Here is a 20,543-nt window from a genome sequence, read left to right on the forward strand (position 1 = left end):
TACTTGGCCTGTCTGTCGACCTCGTCGTCCAACGATAAGCTATCCTTCGATGTGGGTCTGCAGGAGCACAGCCAAGGCGAGGCCTGCTGGTGGACAGTGCATCCGGCGAGCAAACAGCGCTCCGAGGGTGAGAAGGTGCGCGTCGGTGATGATCTGATCCTGGTGTCCGTAGCCACGGAGCGGTACCTGCACACGACCAAGGAGAACGAGCAGTCGATTGTGAATGCCAGCTTCCATGTCACCCACTGGTCCGTCCAGCCCTACGGCACTGGCATCTCCCGCATGAAGTACGTCGGCTATGTCTTTGGCGGCGACGTGTTGCGCTTCTTTCACGGCGGCGATGAGTGCCTGACCATACCAAGCACTTGGGGTCGTGAAGCGGGTCAAAAGTAAGGATCTAATCACAAAATATGCGTAGACTACCAGACTTTAATTATACCCCTTGTCCCCCAGCATTGTCGTTTACGAGGGCGGCGTGGTCATGGCCCAGGCCCGTTCGCTGTGGCGCCTAGAATTGGCGCGTACCAAGTGGACGGGCGGCTTTATCAACTGGTACCATCCCATGCGCATCCGCCACATCACCACTGGACGCTACTTGGGCGTCAACGATAGCAACGAACTGATTCTAGTGAAGAAGGAGGAGGCTTCGATTGCCACGACGACTTTCTGCCTCAGGCAGGAAAAGGACGACGAGAAGAAGGTGCTCGAGGACAAGGATCTGGAGGTGATCGGGTCGCCGATCATCAAGTACGGTGACACCACCGTCATTGTCCAGCACTGCGAGACGAGCCTGTGGCTCAGCTACAAGAGCTACGAGACGAAGAAGAAGGGCGTCGGCAAAGTCGAGGAGAAGCAGGCCATTCTCCACGAGGAGGGCAAAATGGACGATTGCCTGGACTTTTCGCGCTCCCAAGAGGAGGAGTCGAAAACGGCGCGTGTCATCCGCAAGTGCAGCAGTCTATTCACTCAGTTTATTACGTAAATATCCCAAAGATATCAGAGAAAACTGTTAGAGCCAATATAATTGCCTGTTTAATCATTTTCTTAGGGCATTGGAGACGCTGCAATCGAATCGCCGGCACTCGGTATTCTTCCAGAAGGTGAACCTCAACGAGATGGTCATGTGCCTGGAGGATTTGATCAATTATTTCTCCCAACCAGAGGACGATATGGGTATGTTGAACCGTTTCTTAGCTGATGGCTCCCCTAATCTCTCCGATTATCCCTAGAACACGAGGAGAAGCAGAATCGCTTCCGTGCCTTGCGCAATCGTCAGGATCTGTTCCAAGAGGAGGGCGTTCTCAATCTTATACTGGAGGCCATTGACAAGATTAATATCATCACGTCGCAGGGCTTCCTGGCCAGCTTTCTCGCTGGCGACGAGACCGGCCAAAGCTGGGACCTCATCTCCACGTACCTCTATCAACTGCTGGCCGCCATCATCAAGGGCAATCACACGAATTGCGCTCAGTTCGCGAATAGCAACCGCCTGAACTGGTTGTTCTCGCGTCTGGGCTCCCAGGCCTCCAGCGAGGGCTCTGGAATGCTGGATGTGCTGCACTGTGTGCTCATTGATTCGCCCGAGGCGCTGAATATGATGCGGGATGAGCACATCAAGGTGATTATCTCCCTGCTGGAGAAGCATGGACGTGACCCTAAGGTCCTGGATGTCCTGTGCTCCCTGTGCGTCGGCAATGGCGTGGCCGTGCGCTCCTCCCAGAACAACATCTGCGACTTCCTGCTGCCAGGCAAGAACCTGCTGCTGCAGACGCTCCTGGTGGACCATGTGGCCAGCATTCGGCCGAACATATTTGTCGGACGCGTGGACGGGTCGTCCATGTACCAGAAGTGGTACTTTGAGATCACCATGGACCACATTGAGCAAACGACCCATATGATGCCCCATCTGCGGATTGGGTGGGCCAACACCTCAGGCTATGTGCCGTATCCGGGCGGTGGCAAGAAGTGGGGCGGCAACGGAGTGGGCGATGATCTGTACTCGTTTGGCTTCGATGGCGCCTACTTGTGGACCGGCGGGCGCAAGTCTTTGGTGGTGGATGCCATAACCGAGGAGCCGTACATCCGAAAGGGCGATGTCATTGGCGTGGCCATAGATCTGTCGGTGCCCGTCATCACGTTCACTTTCAATGGAGTCAAGGTGCGCGGCTGCTTCCGGGACTTCAATCTGGACGGCATGTTCTTTCCGGTGATGAGCTGCTCCTCGAAGCTGAGCTGTCGCTTCCTGTTTGGCGGCGATCATGGCCGCCTGAAGTATGCTCCACCCATGGGCTTCTCAGCGCTGGTGCAGTGTCTGATGCCGCATCAGATCCTCAGCCTGGATCCGTGCTTCTACTTTGGAAATCTCAACAAGAACGTCTTGGCCGGTCCTTGGCTCATCGAGGACGACACGGCGTTTGTGCCCAAGCCCGTGGACACCTCGGGCGTGACCCTGCCCAGCTCTGTGGACCAAATCAAAGAGAAACTGGCGGAGAACATTCACGAAATGTGGGCCCTCAACAAGATCGAAGCGGGGTGGTCGTGGGGCGAACATCGCGACGACTACCATCGCATTCACCCGTGCCTTACGCAGTTCGAGAAGCTGCCGGCAGCCGAGAAGCGTTACGACAATCAATTGGCTGTTCAAACACTCAAGTGAGGAAGAAATCACTACAGAGATGGTCGACCTTCGCTAACAGTTTGCTTTATTTCCCCCCCGCAGGACAATCATTTCGTTGGGCTACTACATAACCATGGACAAGCCACCCGCCCGCATTCGTCCGGTGCGTCTGCCCAACGAGATCTTCATGCAGGGCAATGGCTACAAGCCAGCACCACTGGACCTCAGTGCCGTCACCCTCACGCCTAAGCTGGAGGAGCTCGTCGATCAGCTGGCCGAGAATACGCACAACCTTTGGGCCAGGGAGCGCATCCAGCAGGGCTGGACATATGGCCTCAACGAGGACTCGGACAACCATCGCAGCCCCCATCTGGTGCCGTACAGCAAGGTGGACGAGGCCATCAAGAAGGCCAATCGGGACACCGCCTCGGAGACGGTGCGCACTCTGCTCGTCTACGGCTATGTGTTAGATCCGCCCACAGGCGAGGGCACCGAAGCCCTGCTGGCCGAGGCCCAGCGCCTGAAGTTTTCCGCCTTCCGGACGTACCGCGTGGAGCGCAACTATGCGGTGACTTCTGGCAAGTGGTATTTCGAGTTTGAGGTCCTCACCGCGGGACCTATGCGCGTGGGATGGGCGCGGGCCGACTGCTATCCGGGTGCCATGCTGGGCAGCGAGGACACCAGCTGGGCCTTCGATGGACACAATGTGAGTATGGCCCCTCCCCCAGTGGGGGGATCAGGATCGGTATGGCATCGGTGTAAGCTTGTTTTTAGGGCAGGATGCAGGGATCTGCTGCCTTAATACTAGTGCGGGTTAATGCGGGATGCGGGCATTAATGCAATGATCGATTCAAAACCCTCCTCTGAAACCCCCACATGATTATAGGTGACTAAAATGCACGCCGGATCCATTGAGCACTTCGGGGTGCGGTATGAGGCTGGCGATGTCATTGGTTGTTTTATCGATGTCAAGGAGCAAACCATCAGTAAGGACCCATAGACGCACTGCCAACGTGTGCGCGTGCGCATATCCAACGTTGATTTATTTTTTCGCATTTTGTTTAACTCTATTTTCTTACTTAATCGAAGACTCTTACGTTCTCTTCTTAATTTTGTTCATTTAGCGACACTCTCACATTTGATCATTAACTAAAACCCAACATTCAAACAGGGAAAACAATCACCCATGAAGATTCTATTCTGAAATTCATTCCGAAACCTTTTTAGGAAGAAAAAGTCTATGGTGGCAACAGTGAATCCTTTGGTAAACAGTGCGGACCCGGTGACATAGTTGGGGTCTTTCTCGACCTAGCCGATCACACAATTAGTAAGAACCGAACCACTAAGGCTCTCTCTCTTTCCCTCTGTCTGTACTTTTGTAATGTGAAAGAAACCTCCCACACCCGACTCCCACTTTCTAAAGAATGTATTATGTACTATTCCGTGCTTTTGATATCTACTAAACGTGAAACAGAACGTGCAACCAGAACAAGAAACAGAACGAGCCGAGTGCTGACGGCCCAGCACGTTGCCAGCGATGTGGAAGGACAATCAATAGCCTATCCCCCCTTTGCCCCTAGCAAAACCCCTGCAATTAGCTCCATTAGATCAACATTGAAATCATTAAAGAAAAGGTGCCCCCCCACACACCAATCAGAGCTCGCAAATAACCTCTAAAAAATTTTTTTACCCGCTACTCATAGAGTATATAGTTTTGTGTGGATATGTTTCCGAACCCGTTCGATATGGCTGTGTCTGTGTATCCGTCCGCATGTCCGGCTTCATGAGCGCCTAGTTCTCAGATACTATAAAATCTGGAGCTACCAAATTCTGTATCTGTGTCCTGTGATATCACACTTTTACCAGTATTTTTCCCCCACAAAGTACGAGAATCGGTGGCATCCGCAATTTCGAAGATAGAGTAAACATATCTATAGAATCTTGCAGAATCTGGATCAGATCGGATCATTATTAAGGGAAGATTGAACGTATAAATGTACCGCTATCTAAAAAGAGGATAAATGAAGTGAATAGTTAACATAAAATAAATCATATGATCAAATATACACTGATTCAGCATCGGGTATATATGTAAGTAGAGCGGCGTCCCTTGCCGCGGCTCACAACGGACCAACTGGTCAAAAACTGAATCGAAGATGTCTTCCCATTTTGTCCGTTAAGAATGGTTTTTTTCTAACATCCTGAAAGTGTTATTGGTTATTTGCTGGAGCTCTGCCCTCAATGCATTAGTTCATTACCTTTTATAGGCAGCGCTTTTTTATAGTACATATTTTTGATCCCAGAAAACCAAACCCAAGCTCTAACGTTCAGTACATACATATGAAAAAAATGTTGTTACCTTTGAACACCAGAAACTCAAAGCGTGAGAGGAAAGGGCCTGAGTGGCCGAAGGCCTGAAAAGAAGGTGACGACACATCAGCCCATCTAAAGCTTTTTACTCACTCGTCTCTCTCTCTCAATTAAACTGCCTGTAATTACTAATCAAAAATTAAATGTACAATATGTAATTAGCATGAGAGCTAACACCGTAATACTCACTCGTACATTTATCATATAGTATAGCCTGCTTGTGATTTTATATATTGTACTACTACTAGCTTTAATCCAAAAAAAAAGTTAACCCAAGCTAAACGCATCAGTCCAGACGTACATAACATTTGAATACTGCAAGGCAAGTCCAAACCCAAATCCAAATGCAAATGCAAATTAATCCGCACGAATATGCTAGAGGAATTTTAATTGCTTGATGGATTCCATTCCCCCTTGGAATTCGAAATAGAACGCTGCCTGCTTCTTGGCTTAGATACGTTTAGATATGCTAGCCCCCTGCATCCATCCATTATTTAAAATCAATCTGTGTGCTGTGCAGGCTTCTCGCTGAACGGAGAGCTCCTCATGGATGCCCTGGGTGGGGAGACAACCTTTGCCGAGGTCACCGCCGAGGGGGTGGGCTTTGTGCCCGCCTGCACACTGGGCGTGGGCCAGAAGGCGCGCCTCATCTATGGCCAGGACGTGGACTCCCTGAAGTTCTTCACAACGTGCGGTCTCCAAGAGGGCTATGAGCCATTCTGTGTGTGAGTAAAATCGAACCCTGCACCCGTGTAGCTCTACATTTTCGCATTCCATACATTCAAACAGTAACATGCGGCGGCCAGTGACCCATTGGTATACGAAGGACCAGCCCATTTTCGAGAACACCGAGGAGATGCCCGACTGCCGCATCGATGTGACGCGTATTCCTGGGGGGGCAGACACCCCACCGCACCTGAAAATCTCCCACAACACGTTCGAGACCATGGAGAAGGCCAACTGGGAGTTTTTGCGCCTTTCCCTGCCCGTCACCTGCATGGGGGAGTTCATCAGCGAGCAGGAGAAGGCGCGCCGGTGGGAGGAGATTAAGATCCGTCAGTATCGCTTGATGCGCGAGGCCCAGGCGGCGGCTGCCCAGGCGCAAAACGCCCAAACGGCCGCCCACATGGACCATATGCTCACAGGCGGTTTCAACATGAACGACATCAAGGGGCTGACGCGGGGGAACTTTGACGATCACGCGGAGGCCGAGGCAGAGCACATGATGCGTCCACCCCGGACGCCGCGCAAGGGCAGCCTCACTCGCAACATCACCTTCGAGAGCGACATGTCAGCCGCCCTAGACGAAATGCAGCGATCGACATCGGTGCTGGATATGAACGGATTGGGCGAGGAGATCGACGACAAGAAGAAGCGCGGCCGCAGTCCTTTTAAGTTCTTCTCCAAGAAGTCGCGCGATCAGAGTCGCGAGAAAATGGGCTCCAGAACGTTGGACACTTCGCTGGAGCGTCGCAACACGGTGGCCCATGGCCGGAATGTGGTCAACCAGCAAATGACAACCCGCGCCCCAACCCTGCGGCTGAACAATGTGAGTATCGAGAATGGAATGTAAGGATAAAGACAATCTGAAGGAATTTCCTTTTAGGCGGAGATCCCATCCAGTCCGGTCCAGCAACAGGCCCAGCAGGGACCCAAGCAGTTGAGCTCCTCGAATCTGGGACAACCGCCGGTGGAGTCGTCAGGCAACGAGATGTTCGACGCCGATTGCCTCAAACTGATCAACGAATACTTTTACGGCGTACGCATATTCCCCGGCCAGGACCCCACGCACGTGTACGTTGGCTGGGTGACGACGCAGTATCATCTGCACAGCCGGGAGTTCAACAAGAACAAGGTGCGCCGGGGATCCGTCTACATCGAGGACGATTACGAGGTGCCCATCGAGCGAATCGATCGCCAGAGCTGCTATGTGGTGCGAGCCGATGAACTGTTCAACGAGGTGACCCAAGACGCCTCCGGCAAGGGTGCCTCCCAGGGCATGTTCGTGGGTTGCTTCGTGGACACGGCCACGGGCATTATTCGGTTTACGTGCGAGGGCAAGGAGACCTCGCACCGCTGGATGATGGAGCCGGACACCAAGCTCTTTCCGGCCATTTTTGTGGAGGCCACCAGTAAGGAGATCCTACAGATCGAGCTGGGTCGCACACCCACCACCCTGCCACTGTCGGCAGCCGTGCTTCCTACCAGCGACAAGCACATCAATCCCCAGTCGCCGCCGCGCCTCAAGGTGCAGTGCCTGCGTCCGCATCAATGGGCCCGAGTGCCCAACACTTCGCTGCAGGTGCACGCCCTGAAGCTGTCCGATATCCGCGGCTGGTCTATGCTGTGCGAGGACCCTGTATCCATGCTGGCTCTGCACATACCCGAGGAGGATCGTTGCATCGACATACTGGAGCTGATCGAGATGGACAAGCTGCTCTCCTTCCATGCGCACACCCTCACCCTGTATGCGGCGTTGTGCTATCAGTCCAACTACCGTGCAGCGCATGCCCTCTGCCAGCACGTGGACCAGAAGCAGCTGCTCTATGCCATCCGGTCGGAGTACATGAGCGGTCCGCTGCGGCAGGGCTTCTACGATCTGCTGATCGCCCTGCATTTGGAGTCGCATGCCACTACGATGGAGGTGTGCAAGAATGAGTATATCACGCCCTTGGGTACCGAACTGAAGGAGCTTTATGCCGATGAAGAGATGCAGCACTCGCTGCGATCCTTGGTCACAGAGTCGGTGCGTCCCCAGCTGCGTATGACGGAAATCACGTGAGTTCTTACCCGTAGTTTCTCCCTGCCCATAGAATATACCTTGCATTGCATTCGATTTTTTTCATGCCTCATTCAACTTTGCATCAAACATTCTTCTTTCAATCAACAAAATATCCTGCTCCTGCATCCAACACACTCTGCACCAACGAACCACTACAATCACTACAAAACCAACAACAACAACAACAACAAAATCCGTGCATCTGATCCGATCCGTCCAGACCCCCTGTGATTGCAACATCTAGTATGCCAAGTGTTTCCAGCGAACCGATCCCCGACATCGACCAATTGTACTCCCCGAAGTTCCCCCTAGAAGTAGTCAGGCAGTTCGTGATGGAGGCCCTCAAAGACGCCGTGGAGATCAATCAGGTGCACAATCGTGATCCGATCGGTTGGACCAACGAGAACCTGTTCCTGTAAGTATATTCCCCATAGAAGCTGCCATAGCTCCAGATACGAACTGCCTCATGAAACGATTGCTTCTGATGATTGTAGACCCCTCATTAAGCTCACAGATCGCTTGCTCTTGGTCGGTGTCCTCACCGACGAAGATGTACAGAAGCTGTTGGTAATGGTCGATCCCGAGACATGGGATGCTAAATTCGAGAAAGGTAAGACAACGTCCCGGAACGTCTATTCGTTTCGACTTGATCATTTATGATATGATCTGATCCGATATGATCCCTTTCAGAGGGCAAAGACGAACACCGCAAGGGACTGCTGACCATGAAGATGGCCGAGGGTGCCAAACTGCAGATGTGCTATCTGCTGCATCATCTGTACGATACCCAGCTACGGCATCGGGTGGAAAGCATCATTGCATTCTCGCACGACTTTGTGGGCGATCTGCAAACCGATCAGTTGCGTCGTTATATCGAGATCAAACAATCGGATCTTCCCAGTGCTGTGGCGGCCAAAAAGACCAAGGAGTTCCGGTGTCCGCCGCGCGAGCAAATGAATCAGATACTGTGCTTCAAGAACCTCGAGTCCGATGACCAGGACAACTGCACCTGTGGCCTTGAGTTGCGCGGCCGACTGGGCGACTTTCACGACAGCCTCATGCAGAAGGTGTCGCTCAATGCGCTGCAGGAGCCCGACGGTACCGAGAGCGGTACAGCGATCGAGGAGATCAAAACAGGGCCCATCACGAAGATCTATAACTTCATCAATACGGTCAAGGAGCTGGAGGAGGGGCCCAAGGAGGTAGAGGAGCCGGAAAAGAAGACACCCGAGGAGGTGTTCCGCAAGGTTCTCATCAAGCAAATCGTCAGCTGGGCAGAGGAGTCGCCCATCGAGAACCCCAAGTTGGTTCGTGAAATGTTCAGCCTCCTGCTGCGCCAATACGACACCGTTGGTGAGTTGGTGCGGGCGCTGGAGAAGACATATGTGATCAACAATCGAGCGCGGGAGGATGTGGCCGAAATGTGGGTGGGGCTCAGCCAGATACGCGCCCTGCTGCCCGTCCAAATGAGTCAGGAAGAGGAGGAACTGATGCGCAAACGTCTCTGGAAGCTGGTGAACAACGCTACCTTCTTCCAGCACCCCGATCTGATACGCATCTTGCGCGTACACGAGAACGTCATGGCCGTGATGATGAACACGCTGGGACGGCGGGCCCAGGCACAGAGCGACGCACCCGCCCAGCCCGAGGGAGGCGAGGGTGTGCCCTCGAAGGAAAAGGACACGTCCCACGAGATGGTCGTGGCCTGCTGTCGCTTCCTGTGCTACTTCTGCCGCACCGGCCGCCAGAACCAGAAGGCCATGTTCGATCATTTTGACTTCCTGCTGGACAACGCCAACATTCTGCTGGCACGGCCGAGCCTGCGAGGCTCCACACCCCTGGACGTGGCATATTCGAGTCTGATGGAGAACACAGAATTAGCTCTGGCGCTTAGGGAACACTACCTGGAGAAGATCGCCGTGTATCTGTCCAGGTGCGGCTTGCAGAGCAATTCGGAACTGATCGAGAAGGGGTATCCCGATCTCGGCTGGGATCCCGTTGAGGGCGAGCGTTACCTGGACTTTTTGCGCTATTGCGTGTGGGTCAATGGCGAGAGTGTCGAGGAGAATGCAAACCTTGTCATTCGTCTTCTTATCCGTCGTCCAGAGTGCTTGGGACCGGCTCTAAGAGGAGAAGGGGAAGGTCTTTTCCGGGCCATCGTTGAGGCCAATCGCATGTCGGAGCGCATCTCGGATCGCTGTAAAATGCAGGACGAGGCCGAGGGCACCACCATAGCCGGTCTGAATTTTACGCATCCGCTGCCCGAGAGCGAAGAGGACGAGGACTACATCGACACGGGTGCCGCCATACTCAATTTCTATTGTACGCTCGTCGACCTGCTGGGCCGCTGTGCCCCTGACGCCTCTGTCATCGAGCAGGGCAAGAACGAGTCGCTGAGAGCTAGAGCTATTTTGAGATCTCTGGTGCCGCTGGAGGACCTGCAGGGTGTGCTCAGCCTTAAGTTCACTCTCACCCAGACGGGGCCCGGCGAGGAGAAGGCCAAAACGGACATGCCCTCCGGCCTACTGCCCAACAACAAGCAGAGCATTGTGCTCTTCCTGGAGCGCGTATACGGCATCGAGACACAGGATCTGTTCTATCGCCTGCTGGAGGACGCCTTCCTGCCCGATCTGCGCACGGCCACCATTCTCGATAAGAGCGACGGCTCCGAGAGCGACATGGCCCTGGCCATGAATCGCTACATCGGCAACTCCATTCTACCCCTCCTCATCAAGCACTCCAAATTCTACAACGAGGCCGAGAACTACGCCAGCCTCTTGGATGCCACTCTGCACACGGTCTACCGGCTATCGAAGAACCGTATGCTAACCAAGGGGCAGCGGGAGGCCGTCTCCGACTTTCTGGTGGCCCTCACATCCCAAATGCAACCTGCCATGCTGCTCAAGCTGCTGCGCAAGTTGACTGTGGATGTGTCCAAGCTGTCCGAGTACACCACTGTGGCACTGAGGGTAGGTTCAGGACTTGGTTCGGTAAATAGAGATATTCCATATGCTTATACGGTTTCCCTCTGCCTTTACAGCTGCTCACCCTTCACTTCGATCGCTGCGCCAAGTACTATGGGTCGACTCAAGGCCAGGGTTCGTACGGGGCGTCGTCGGACGAGGAGAAGCGCCTGACCATGCTCCTGTTCTCCAACATTTTTGACTCGCTCAGCAACATGGACTATGACCCGGAACTGTTCGGTAAAGCACTGCCCTGCCTCATCGCCATCGGCTGCGCCCTACCGCCCGACTACAGTCTGTCCAAGAACACGGACGAGGACTACTACGGCCGCCAGATGGGTGCCCCGGACCAGCCGCAATACGTGCCCCATCCAATCGACACGAACAGCGTCCATTTGGACAATGATCTGAACTCTCTGGTACAGAAGTTCAGCGAGCACTATCACGACGCCTGGGCCAGTCGCCGCCTGGAGGGTAGCTGGACCTATGGCGAAATCCGGTCCGAGAACGATCGCAAGCATCCCCGCCTCAAGCCCTACAACATGCTCACCGAATATGTACGTGTTGGAAACGAATTAAATCAAATCTATTGACTATTCATTATCATCTAAACTGTCGATCCACTGATCGATTCTATTAATCATCTAAAAACTCATATAATATATATAAATAGATCCGATCTATAATCATCTAATAATCTAATCTCTAATATATATTTATATAATCATGTAATACTTTCACAGACTTCTTTAAAATCCATTTTTTCCTGTGTAGAAATATTGAATAATGAAATAATCTGCTTTCGCAGGAACGGGAGCGTTACCGTGATCCAGTGCGTGAGTGCCTGAAGGGTCTATTGGCCATTGGCTGGACCGTGGAACACTCGGAGGTGGATGTCCCACTCAATCATCGTGGATCGACGCGTCGCCAATCGAAGCCTCAGATTGTATGTAGCAGTTTGTCAGCGTTTACCCGACTAATCCATTCGCCCATCTGGCTCCAATCCAACTCCAATCTTTCTAACGCCTTTTCCATATTTCCAACATTTCATCATTTATTTCGAATCCGCAACTTCAACCCCGCCCCCTCTGCTGACCACTGCGTTAACAACGATAGCACGATTTTCAGAACGAGGGCAGTCCCTTCAACTACAACCCCCATCCGGTTGATATGAGCAACCTAACGCTCAGCAGGGAGATGCAGAATATGGCCGAACGTTTGGCGGAGAACTCCCACGACATTTGGGCCAAGAAGAAGAACGAGGAGCTCAATGGCTGCGGAGGTGTCATCCATCCACAGCTGGTGCCGTACGATCTGCTCACGGACAAGGAGAAAAAGAAGGATCGCGAACGATCGCAGGAGTTCCTAAAGTACATGCAGTACCAGGGATACAAGCTGCACAAGTGAGTCACCACCAGCAGGAGATCCATTTAGATTACCATAATACCAGCCACAATCTCTAACCTCGTTGTAGACCATCCAAGGGCGGCGCTGTAGAGGAGGGTGGAGCCACACAGGCGGCCGTTGAGCTGAGATTCTCGTACTCGCTGCTCGAGAAGCTCATCGCCTATCTGGATAGGGCCACCATTAACATGAAGCTGCTGAAGCCATCGACCACCTTTAGTCGTCGCACCTCCTTCAAGACGGCCACGCGCGACATCAAGTTCTTCTCGAAGGTGGTCCTGCCACTGATGGAGAAGTACTTCTCGACGCACCGCAACTACTTCATTGCCATTGCCACGGCCACGAACAACATTGGAGCTGCCTCGCTCAAGGAGAAGGAAATGGTTGCCTCCATATTCTGTAAACTGGCGGCCCTGCTGCGTAACCGCCTGAGCGCCTTCGGGCCGGATGTGCGCATCACTGTGCGCTGCCTCCAGGTGCTGGTCAAGGGCATCGATGCCAGGACGCTGACCAAGAACTGCCCCGAATTCATACGCACCTCCATGCTGACGTTCTTCAACCAGACGTCCGACGATCTGGGCAATACCATCCTCAATCTGCAGGACGGAAAGTACAGCCACCTGAGAGGCACGCACCTGAAGACCTCCACGTCGCTGGGCTATGTCAATCAGGTGGTCTTGCCCGTGCTGACGGCGATGTTCGATCACCTGGCGGCCTGCGATTACGGCAGCGATCTGCTGCTCGACGAGATCCAGGTGGCCTCATACAAGATACTGGCCGCACTCTACCACCTGGGCACGGACGGGACCCTCACGCACGACCGGAAGTATCTAAAGACAGAGATCGAGCGGCACCGTCCGGCCCTGGGCTCGTGCCTGGGCGCTTACAGCTCCTGCTTCCCTGTGGCCTATCTGGAGCCTCACCTGAACAAGCACAACCAGTACTCGCTGCTAAACCGCATCGCGGACCACTCGCTAGAGGCGCAGGACATCATGGTGAAGATGGAGCAGTGCATGCCCAATCTGGAGACTATTCTCAGCGAGGTGGACCAGTTCGTAGAGTCGGACAAGACGTACAACGATGCACCACACATTATCGACGTCATCCTGCCGCTGCTGTGCGCCTACCTCCCCTTCTGGTGGTCGCAGGGTCCGGACAATGTGAGCCCCACCAGTGGCAATCATGTGACCATGGTCACGGCGGATCACATGAACCCCTTGCTGCGCAATGTGCTCAAGATGATCAAGAAGAACATTGGCAACGACAATGCCCCCTGGATGACCCGCATTGCGGCCTACACGCAGCAGATAATCATCAACACGTCCGAGGAGCTACTGAAGGATCCGTTCCTGCCTCTGGCGGAGCGCGTGAAGAAGCGCACCGAGAACATGCTCCACAAGGAGGACAGCATGCGGGGCTTCATCAAGTCGGCCACCGACGACACCTCCCAGGTGGAGACGCAACTGCAAGAGGACTGGAATCTGCTCGTGCGCGACATTTACTCTTTCTATCCGTTGCTCATCAAGTACGTAGATCTGCAGCGCAACCACTGGCTAAAGGACAACATCCCCGAGGCCGAGGAGCTCTACAACCATGTGGCAGAGATCTTCAACATCTGGTCCAAGAGCCAGTACTTCCTCAAGGAGGAGCAGAACTTTATCTCTGCGAATGAGATCGACAACATGGCCCTGATCATGCCCACGGCCACGCGTCGCTCCGCCATATCGGAGGGCGCTCCCGCAGTCGGTGGCAAGGTGAAGAAGAAGAAGAAGAACAGGGACAAGAAGCGCGACAAGGACAAGGAGGTGCAGGCGAGTCTGATGGTGGCGTGTTTGAAGCGCCTGCTGCCCGTCGGCCTCAATCTGTTTGCTGGACGGGAGCAGGAGCTGGTGCAGCACTGCAAGGATCGGTACCTGAAGAAGATGACCGAGTACGATGTGATCGAGTTTGCGCGCAACCAGCTGACGCTGCCCGACAAGCTGGATCCCTCCGACGAGATGTCCTGGCAGCACTATCTCTACTCGAAGCTGGGCAAGAGCGAGGAGACCGTGGACGAGCAGGCACTGGAGAAGGCGAACGTCAACTCAAACGAGAAGGGCAAAGACAAGACCCAGGAGACAGTGGATCGCATAGTGGCCATGGCCAAGGTTCTGTTTGGCCTTCATATGGTAAGTGCAGGTCCATTAGGCTCTCCAGTGTATCTCATCCTTGGTCTCTTGAAATCCCTCTCTCTCTCTCTCTCAACGACAAACTTTTAATCATTCTATTTTTATTTTCCTTTCGCAACATCAACTACACAATCAATCTCTCTCTCTCATTTAACCCAAATGATGACCGTATCCGTGAACGAATCGACATTTACAGATCGACCATCCGCAACAGCAGAGCAAGAATGTGTACAGGAGCGTTGTGTCGATCCAAAGGAAGCGTGCCGTCATCGCATGTTTCCGTCAGACATCGCTACACTCTCTACCCAGGTTAATGCCCAGGCGATAAATGGCCGATTGCCGATTGATTAACTCCTTGAATGCTCGACCCGCGAGACTGTTGCTACATGTCTCTATATATTATAATAGTACTAACCAGAGCCTTGAGTTGGATCTGTCCAAAGCCCTACGCTACCTACCATCATCCATTCGTCTATCATTCTCAATCATCTTTTTGTTTCGTACTGTTTTTACACCACTAACAACAACAATAACAACTTGACTAATGTGTACGCGCTGCTCTTCTCTAAAATCCATTTGTATTATTGTATATTTTTATGAAAAATGCTTGACCAAATGCTTGTCTCAAAAACAAAAATCAAACCAAACGCTCGCTCCAACCACTCCTCCGCTCCACTCTGCACGTTTAGGCAGCCGCCTCCAAGAACAGAACCAAACGCTGGAGTTCAAAGATTTCGGTGGCGCGTCGCCAGGCGGTCATTTCAAGCTTACGCGCCAAGCATCTATATCGCATGAGCAGGTGGTAGACTAGTCGCACATCAAAATAAGTGTTTCATTTATTTCGATCTCTCTCTATCTCTCTTTTCAATCTCTATAATTTCCTTTCCCAACATTCCCAGAGATCTGCTGAGAGCAGAGGCAGAGGATCACTTGTTCCGTTCTTCCTTTCTTCGGTTCTTCCTTTATTGGTTTAATTGTTCTTTATTTGTCGTTCGTTTACTAATTTGATTTCATTAAAGGCATGCATGTTTGGTCCATCTATGATTGATTGATCCATCCAGCTAATGAGCTCTATATTTCGGCAGACATCGCGCTTGCAACATCTTTGCCCGCACCTACCACGAGCAATGGCTGAACGAGGAGAATGTCGGCCAGGAGGTGATGGTGGAGGATCTGACGCAGTCATTCGAGGACTCGGAGAAGTCCAAAAAGGATGAGGAGGAGACCGACAGCAAGCCCGATCCACTCACCCAATTGGTGACCACATTCTGTCGCGGTGCCATGACCGAACGTAGTGGCGCTCTGCAGGAGGATCTGCTCTATATGTCGTATGCCCAGATTACGGCCAAGTCCTGTGGCGAGGAGGAGGAGGAGGGCGGCGAAGAGGAGGGCGGTGAGGGTGCCGAAGAGGGGGAGGGCACCAGCATCCATGTAAGTACTAACTAACCGATCCTCTTCACTAACAATAAAACTAACCCCTTGGGACATGTCTAACCAAGTGGCGAATGAGGGAATTAATGGTAAGGGAATGGGAATGGGACTGGGGAGATCTTACTAACACTACAACTTTTGTTGTTTGGGCTAATCTCTTTGCTTCGATACCCATCATTCGATAGGAACAAGAGATGGAAAAGCAGAAGCTGCTCTTCCATCAGGCCCGCCTCTCGAATCGTGGCGTTGCCGAAATGGTGCTGTTGCACATTTCCGCCTCCAAAGGTATACCTTCGGAGATGGTAATGACGACACTCAATCTCGGCATCGCCATATTGCGCGGCGGCAACATCGACATCCAAATGGGCATGCTCAATCATCTGAAGGAGAAGAAGGATGTAGGCTTTTTCACGTCGATTGCTGGCCTGATGAACTCGTGCAGTGTCCTCGATCTGGACGCCTTTGAGCGCAACACCAAAGCAGAGGGTAAGTTCCACAGCATCTGGCCTGCCTCCTGCCATCCTTCGTCCTCTTTCGCCTGCTCTTTCTGTGACTTTTGTTTTACTGCTGGGATCGCCGCTCTCGCTGGTGCCACCACATATTCTTCTTAGTTTTCGATATTGATTTGTGTCTACTCTACTTCCTTTCAACCAACTATTCCCCCACCCACCACCATGTTTCGCATGCCAACCACAACCACAACCACAACCAAAATCAAAACCAAACCATCCCGATATATCCCCGAATCGTGTATCGTTGTACAAAACACAAAAAAAACAAAGAGTATATTCCGAGTGCGGGTGCAGGTCTTGGTGTAGGTTCCGAGGGGGCGGCAGGCGAGAAGAACATGCACGATGCCGAGTTCACGTGCGCACTCTTCCGGTTCATCCAGCTCACCTGCGAGGGCCACAATTTGGGTGAGTTCACAACCATTTACCCCCAGGCCATACCCCGAACCTTTATCCCCTTGCAGAATGGCAGAACTATCTGAGAACACAGGCCGGCAACACGACAACCGTCAACGTGGTCATCTGCACTGTGGACTATCTGCTGCGGCTGCAGGAGTCCATCATGGACTTCTACTGGCACTACTCTAGCAAGGAGATCATCGATCCCGCCGGCAAGGCAAACTTCTTCAAGGCCATCGGTGTGGCCAGCCAGGTGTTTAACACGCTCACCGAGGTCATCCAGGGTCCCTGCACCCTCAATCAGCAGGCACTGGCCCACTCCCGTCTGTGGGATGCAGTCGGAGGCTTCCTCTTTCTCTTTTCCCACATGCAGGACAAGCTATCGAAGCACTCCAGTCAGGTGGATCTGCTGAAGGAGCTGCTCAATTTGCAAAAGGATATGATCACCATGATGCTGTCTATGCTGGAAGGAAATGTCGTCAATGGTACTGTCGCATCAAAAGGGGACTCAAGTCAAAGTAGATCCACTCTTAAATAATATATCTTTCATTTTCAGGTACTATTGGCAAACAGATGGTGGACACTCTGGTGGAGTCCGCATCGAATGTGGAGCTGATCCTCAAGTACTTTGATATGTTCCTTAAACTGGCCGACCTCATTGAATCGCCCAGTTTCCATGAGATCGACATAAAGAACGAAGGCTGGGTCACGCCCAAGGACTTTAGGGAGAAAATGGAGCAATCCAAGAACTACTCACTGTAAGGAGAGGGAATCCTTGACTAACTATCGAATTAATGTCTTTCCCAATTGAAATTTTGCAGGGAAGAAATGGATTTCCTTTTGGCTTGTTGCGAACGCAATCACGAGGGAAAGATCGACTACAGAGCCTTCGTGGAACGCTTCCACGAACCATCAAAGGAGATCGGTTTCAACCTGGCCGTTCTGCTGACAAACCTAAGCGAGCATATGCCGAATGAGCCGCGCCTGGCGCGCTTCCTGGAGACGGCCGGCTCGGTGCTGAACTACTTCGAGCCGTTCCTGGGTCGCATCGAGATCTTGGGCAGCTCGAAGCGCATCGAGCGGGTCTACTTCGAGATCAAGGACTCGAACATCGAGCAGTGGGAGAAGCCGCAGATCCGCGAATCAAAGCGTGCCTTCTTCTATTCCATCGTCACCGAGGGCGGCGACAAGGAGAAGCTCGAGGCCTTCGTCAACTTCTGCGAGGATGCCATCTTTGAGATGACCCATGCCTCTGGCCTGATGGCCACCGACGACGGCGGCGGCAACGTGAGGCGCGATACCGCCTACAGTTCGTACATGAGCGAGGAGGAGGAGGAGCGCGCCGCTCGGGACCCCATCAGACGCACCATCACCGCCGTCAAGGAGGGTCTCAAGTTCGGCATCCACATGTTAAGTCCGGCGAACATCAAGCACCAGATTGGCGTCATGCAGACCAAGTCCATCCCAGAGCTGATTGTCGGCTTCTTCAAGATGATCTTCTACATGTTCTACTACACTGGCTATGCCCACTTCTGCGTGGTGCGCTACATTTTTGGCATACTCCTGAACCTGATGCGCGGACCCGCCCCTGAGCAGGAGGATCAGCTGCCGGTGGTCGAGGAGGAGACGTTTGGCAGAGCACTGCCGCCGCTACCGTTGGAAGAGCCGCCTGGGACCGTTCAGGCATTTGGCTTGGACATAAACAAAGAGGACAACGGCGTGTACAAGGTGGTGGTTCATGAATCCCCTGGCAACTCCTCGGTGGAGGAAGGTGGCGAATCTAGCCCCGAGGATGGTGCAGCCATTGCCGGGGAACTGGCCGAGGGCGAGCCCTACCAGGAGCCAATCAGCATTGTCGATCTGCTGGGCGGAGATGCGGCCAAGAAGGCGGCTCAGGAGCGACAGGAGGCGCAAAAGGCCCAAGAGGCGGCGATGGCATCCATTGAGGCCGAGGCCAAGAAGTCTTCGGCAGCCCCACAGGAAACACCCGCGGTGCACCAGATCGACTTCTCGCAGTACACGCACAGGGCCGTCAGCTTCCTGGCGAGGAACTTCTACAATCTGAAATACGTCGCCTTGGTGCTTGCCTTCAGCATTAACTTTATGCTGCTCTTCTACAAGGTCACCTCATTCGAGAGTGAATCCGAGGGCTCTGCCGAGGAGGAGCTGATTCTGGGCTCCGGTTCGGGGGCAGGTGTGGACATGAATGGATCTGGATTTGGAGGCTCTGGCGACGGCGGATCCGGGGACGGGGAAATGGAGGATGAGATACCAGAGCTTGTGCACGTGAACGAGGACTTCTTCTATATGGCGCACGTACTGCGCATTGCCGCGTGTCTCCACTCGCTCGTGTCTCTGGCCATGCTGATCGCCTATTACCACCTGAAGGTGCCGCTGGCTATTTTCAAGCGTGAGAAGGAGATCGCCCGACGACTGGAGTTCGATGGCCTCTTCATTGCCGAGCAGCCGGAGGACGATGACTTCAAGTCGCACTGGGACAAGCTGGTCATATCGGCCAAGAGCTTCCCGGTCAACTATTGGGACAAGTTCGTCAAGAAGAAGGTGCGACAAAAGTACAGCGAGACGTACGAATTCGACTCCATCTCGAATCTGCTGGGCATGGAGAAGAGCGCATTCACGGCGCAGGAGAGCGAGGAGACGGGCATCTTTAAGTACATCATGAACATTGACTGGCGCTACCAGGTGTGGAAGGCGGGCGTCACATTCACGGACAACGCCTTCCTCTACTCGCTGTGGTACTTCAGCTTCTCGGTGATGGGCAACTTCAACAACTTCTTCTTCGCTGCCCATCTTCTGGATGTGGCCGTCGGCTTCAAGACACTGCGCACGATCCTCCAGTCGGTCACGCACAACGGCAAGCAGCTGGTCCTGACCGTGATGCTGCTGACCATTATCGTCTACATCTATACGGTAATAGCGTTTAACTTCTTCCGCAAATTCTACATCCAGGAGGAGGACGAGATGGTGGACAAGAAGTGCCACGACATGCTGACCTGCTTCGTCTTCCATTTGTACAAGGGAGTGCGAGCGGGCGGAGGTATTGGAGACGAGATTGGCGATCCTGTCGGGGACGAGTACGAGGTGTATCGCATCATCTTTGACATCACCTTCTTCTTCTTCGTCATCATTATCCTGCTGGCCATCATCCAGGGTCTGATCATTGACGCCTTCGGCGAGCTCCGTGACCAGCTGGAGTCGGTCAAGGACAACATGGAGTCCAACTGCTTTATATGTGGCATGGGAAAGGACTTCTTCGACATAGTGCCGCATGGCTTCGACACACACGTCCAGAAGGAACACAACCTGGCCAACTACATGTTCTTCCTGATGCATTTGATCAACAAACCGGACACCGAGTACACCGGCCAGGAGACGTACGTGTGGAATATGTACCAGCAGCGCAGCTGGGACTTCTTCCCGGTGGGTGACTGTTTCCGCAAGCAATACGAGGACGAATTATCTGGCGGCGGCGGTGGCGGTTAGCCGCTGTCGCCAGCATTCCTACCAACTATCTGATCGCTTTCTGGGCCCAAGTCGGTCCAAGGACTCGGCATCTAATTTGTATCTACTACTTACTACTCTACTGATTCGTTTGGTACTTTGATATCATCTGGAATTTGTTACCTAGTCAACTTTATAGATGTAATTTAAGACTTGCATACACATATGCGCATATGCAATGTACCCCCACACAATTATTTGAACATACGAGTAATACATAAATGTACAACTATCTATGTGTACGTATGTAGGTGGGAGACGACCTTTTTCCAAAAGATAATGATGACGATTCTAGCACGTATAAAACAACATGTTCTTAACTCATTTTAAAATAAATCTATTCATTTTTAACGAATACAATACCCTTCTTGGCAGAAA

At 52.8% G+C, this 20,543-nt stretch overlaps 1 protein-coding gene across 11 annotated transcripts in view; it reads left to right on the plus strand.

The window, feature by feature from the left end:
- RyR (Ryanodine receptor) overlaps nucleotides 1–20,520 on the plus strand; it is a 25,591-nt gene extending 5,071 nt beyond the window's left edge. For 2 of the 11 annotated variants that reach the window (XM_015184940.2, XM_004444333.3), the window contains 23 exons: nucleotides 1–389; nucleotides 454–978; nucleotides 1,049–1,173; nucleotides 1,230–2,652; nucleotides 2,720–3,323; nucleotides 3,845–3,944; nucleotides 5,508–5,712; nucleotides 5,777–6,536; nucleotides 6,594–7,765; nucleotides 8,032–8,184; nucleotides 8,264–8,379; nucleotides 8,460–10,738; nucleotides 10,810–11,289; nucleotides 11,541–11,678; nucleotides 11,849–12,135; nucleotides 12,207–14,304; nucleotides 14,501–14,613; nucleotides 15,390–15,735; nucleotides 15,921–16,221; nucleotides 16,542–16,652; nucleotides 16,709–17,128; nucleotides 17,200–17,401; nucleotides 17,465–20,520. In XM_015184940.2, coding sequence (XP_015040426.2) covers nucleotides 1–389; nucleotides 454–978; nucleotides 1,049–1,173; nucleotides 1,230–2,652; nucleotides 2,720–3,323; nucleotides 3,845–3,944; nucleotides 5,508–5,712; nucleotides 5,777–6,536; nucleotides 6,594–7,765; nucleotides 8,032–8,184; nucleotides 8,264–8,379; nucleotides 8,460–10,738; nucleotides 10,810–11,289; nucleotides 11,541–11,678; nucleotides 11,849–12,135; nucleotides 12,207–14,304; nucleotides 14,501–14,613; nucleotides 15,390–15,735; nucleotides 15,921–16,221; nucleotides 16,542–16,652; nucleotides 16,709–17,128; nucleotides 17,200–17,401; nucleotides 17,465–20,147 — 15,030 coding nt within the window. In that variant the 3' untranslated portion in view covers nucleotides 20,148–20,520. Of the gene's footprint in view, nucleotides 390–453; nucleotides 979–1,048; nucleotides 1,174–1,229; nucleotides 2,653–2,719; nucleotides 3,324–3,503; nucleotides 3,604–3,844; nucleotides 3,945–5,507; nucleotides 5,713–5,776; nucleotides 6,537–6,593; nucleotides 7,766–7,989; nucleotides 8,185–8,263; nucleotides 8,380–8,459; nucleotides 10,739–10,809; nucleotides 11,290–11,540; nucleotides 11,679–11,848; nucleotides 12,136–12,206; nucleotides 14,305–14,500; nucleotides 14,614–14,993; nucleotides 15,104–15,389; nucleotides 15,736–15,803; nucleotides 15,825–15,920; nucleotides 16,222–16,517; nucleotides 16,653–16,708; nucleotides 17,129–17,199; nucleotides 17,402–17,464 lie in introns of all 11 variants that reach the window. The other 9 variants (XM_015184943.2, XM_015184936.2, XM_015184937.2 and 6 more) reach the window with 9 other exon arrangements.
- The last annotated feature ends 23 nt before the right edge of the window (nucleotides 20,521–20,543 follow it).

Source organism: Drosophila pseudoobscura, chromosome 3, assembly GCF_009870125.1.
Source record: "Drosophila pseudoobscura strain MV-25-SWS-2005 chromosome 3, UCI_Dpse_MV25, whole genome shotgun sequence".
NCBI lineage: Eukaryota > Metazoa > Arthropoda > Insecta > Diptera > Drosophilidae > Drosophila > Drosophila pseudoobscura.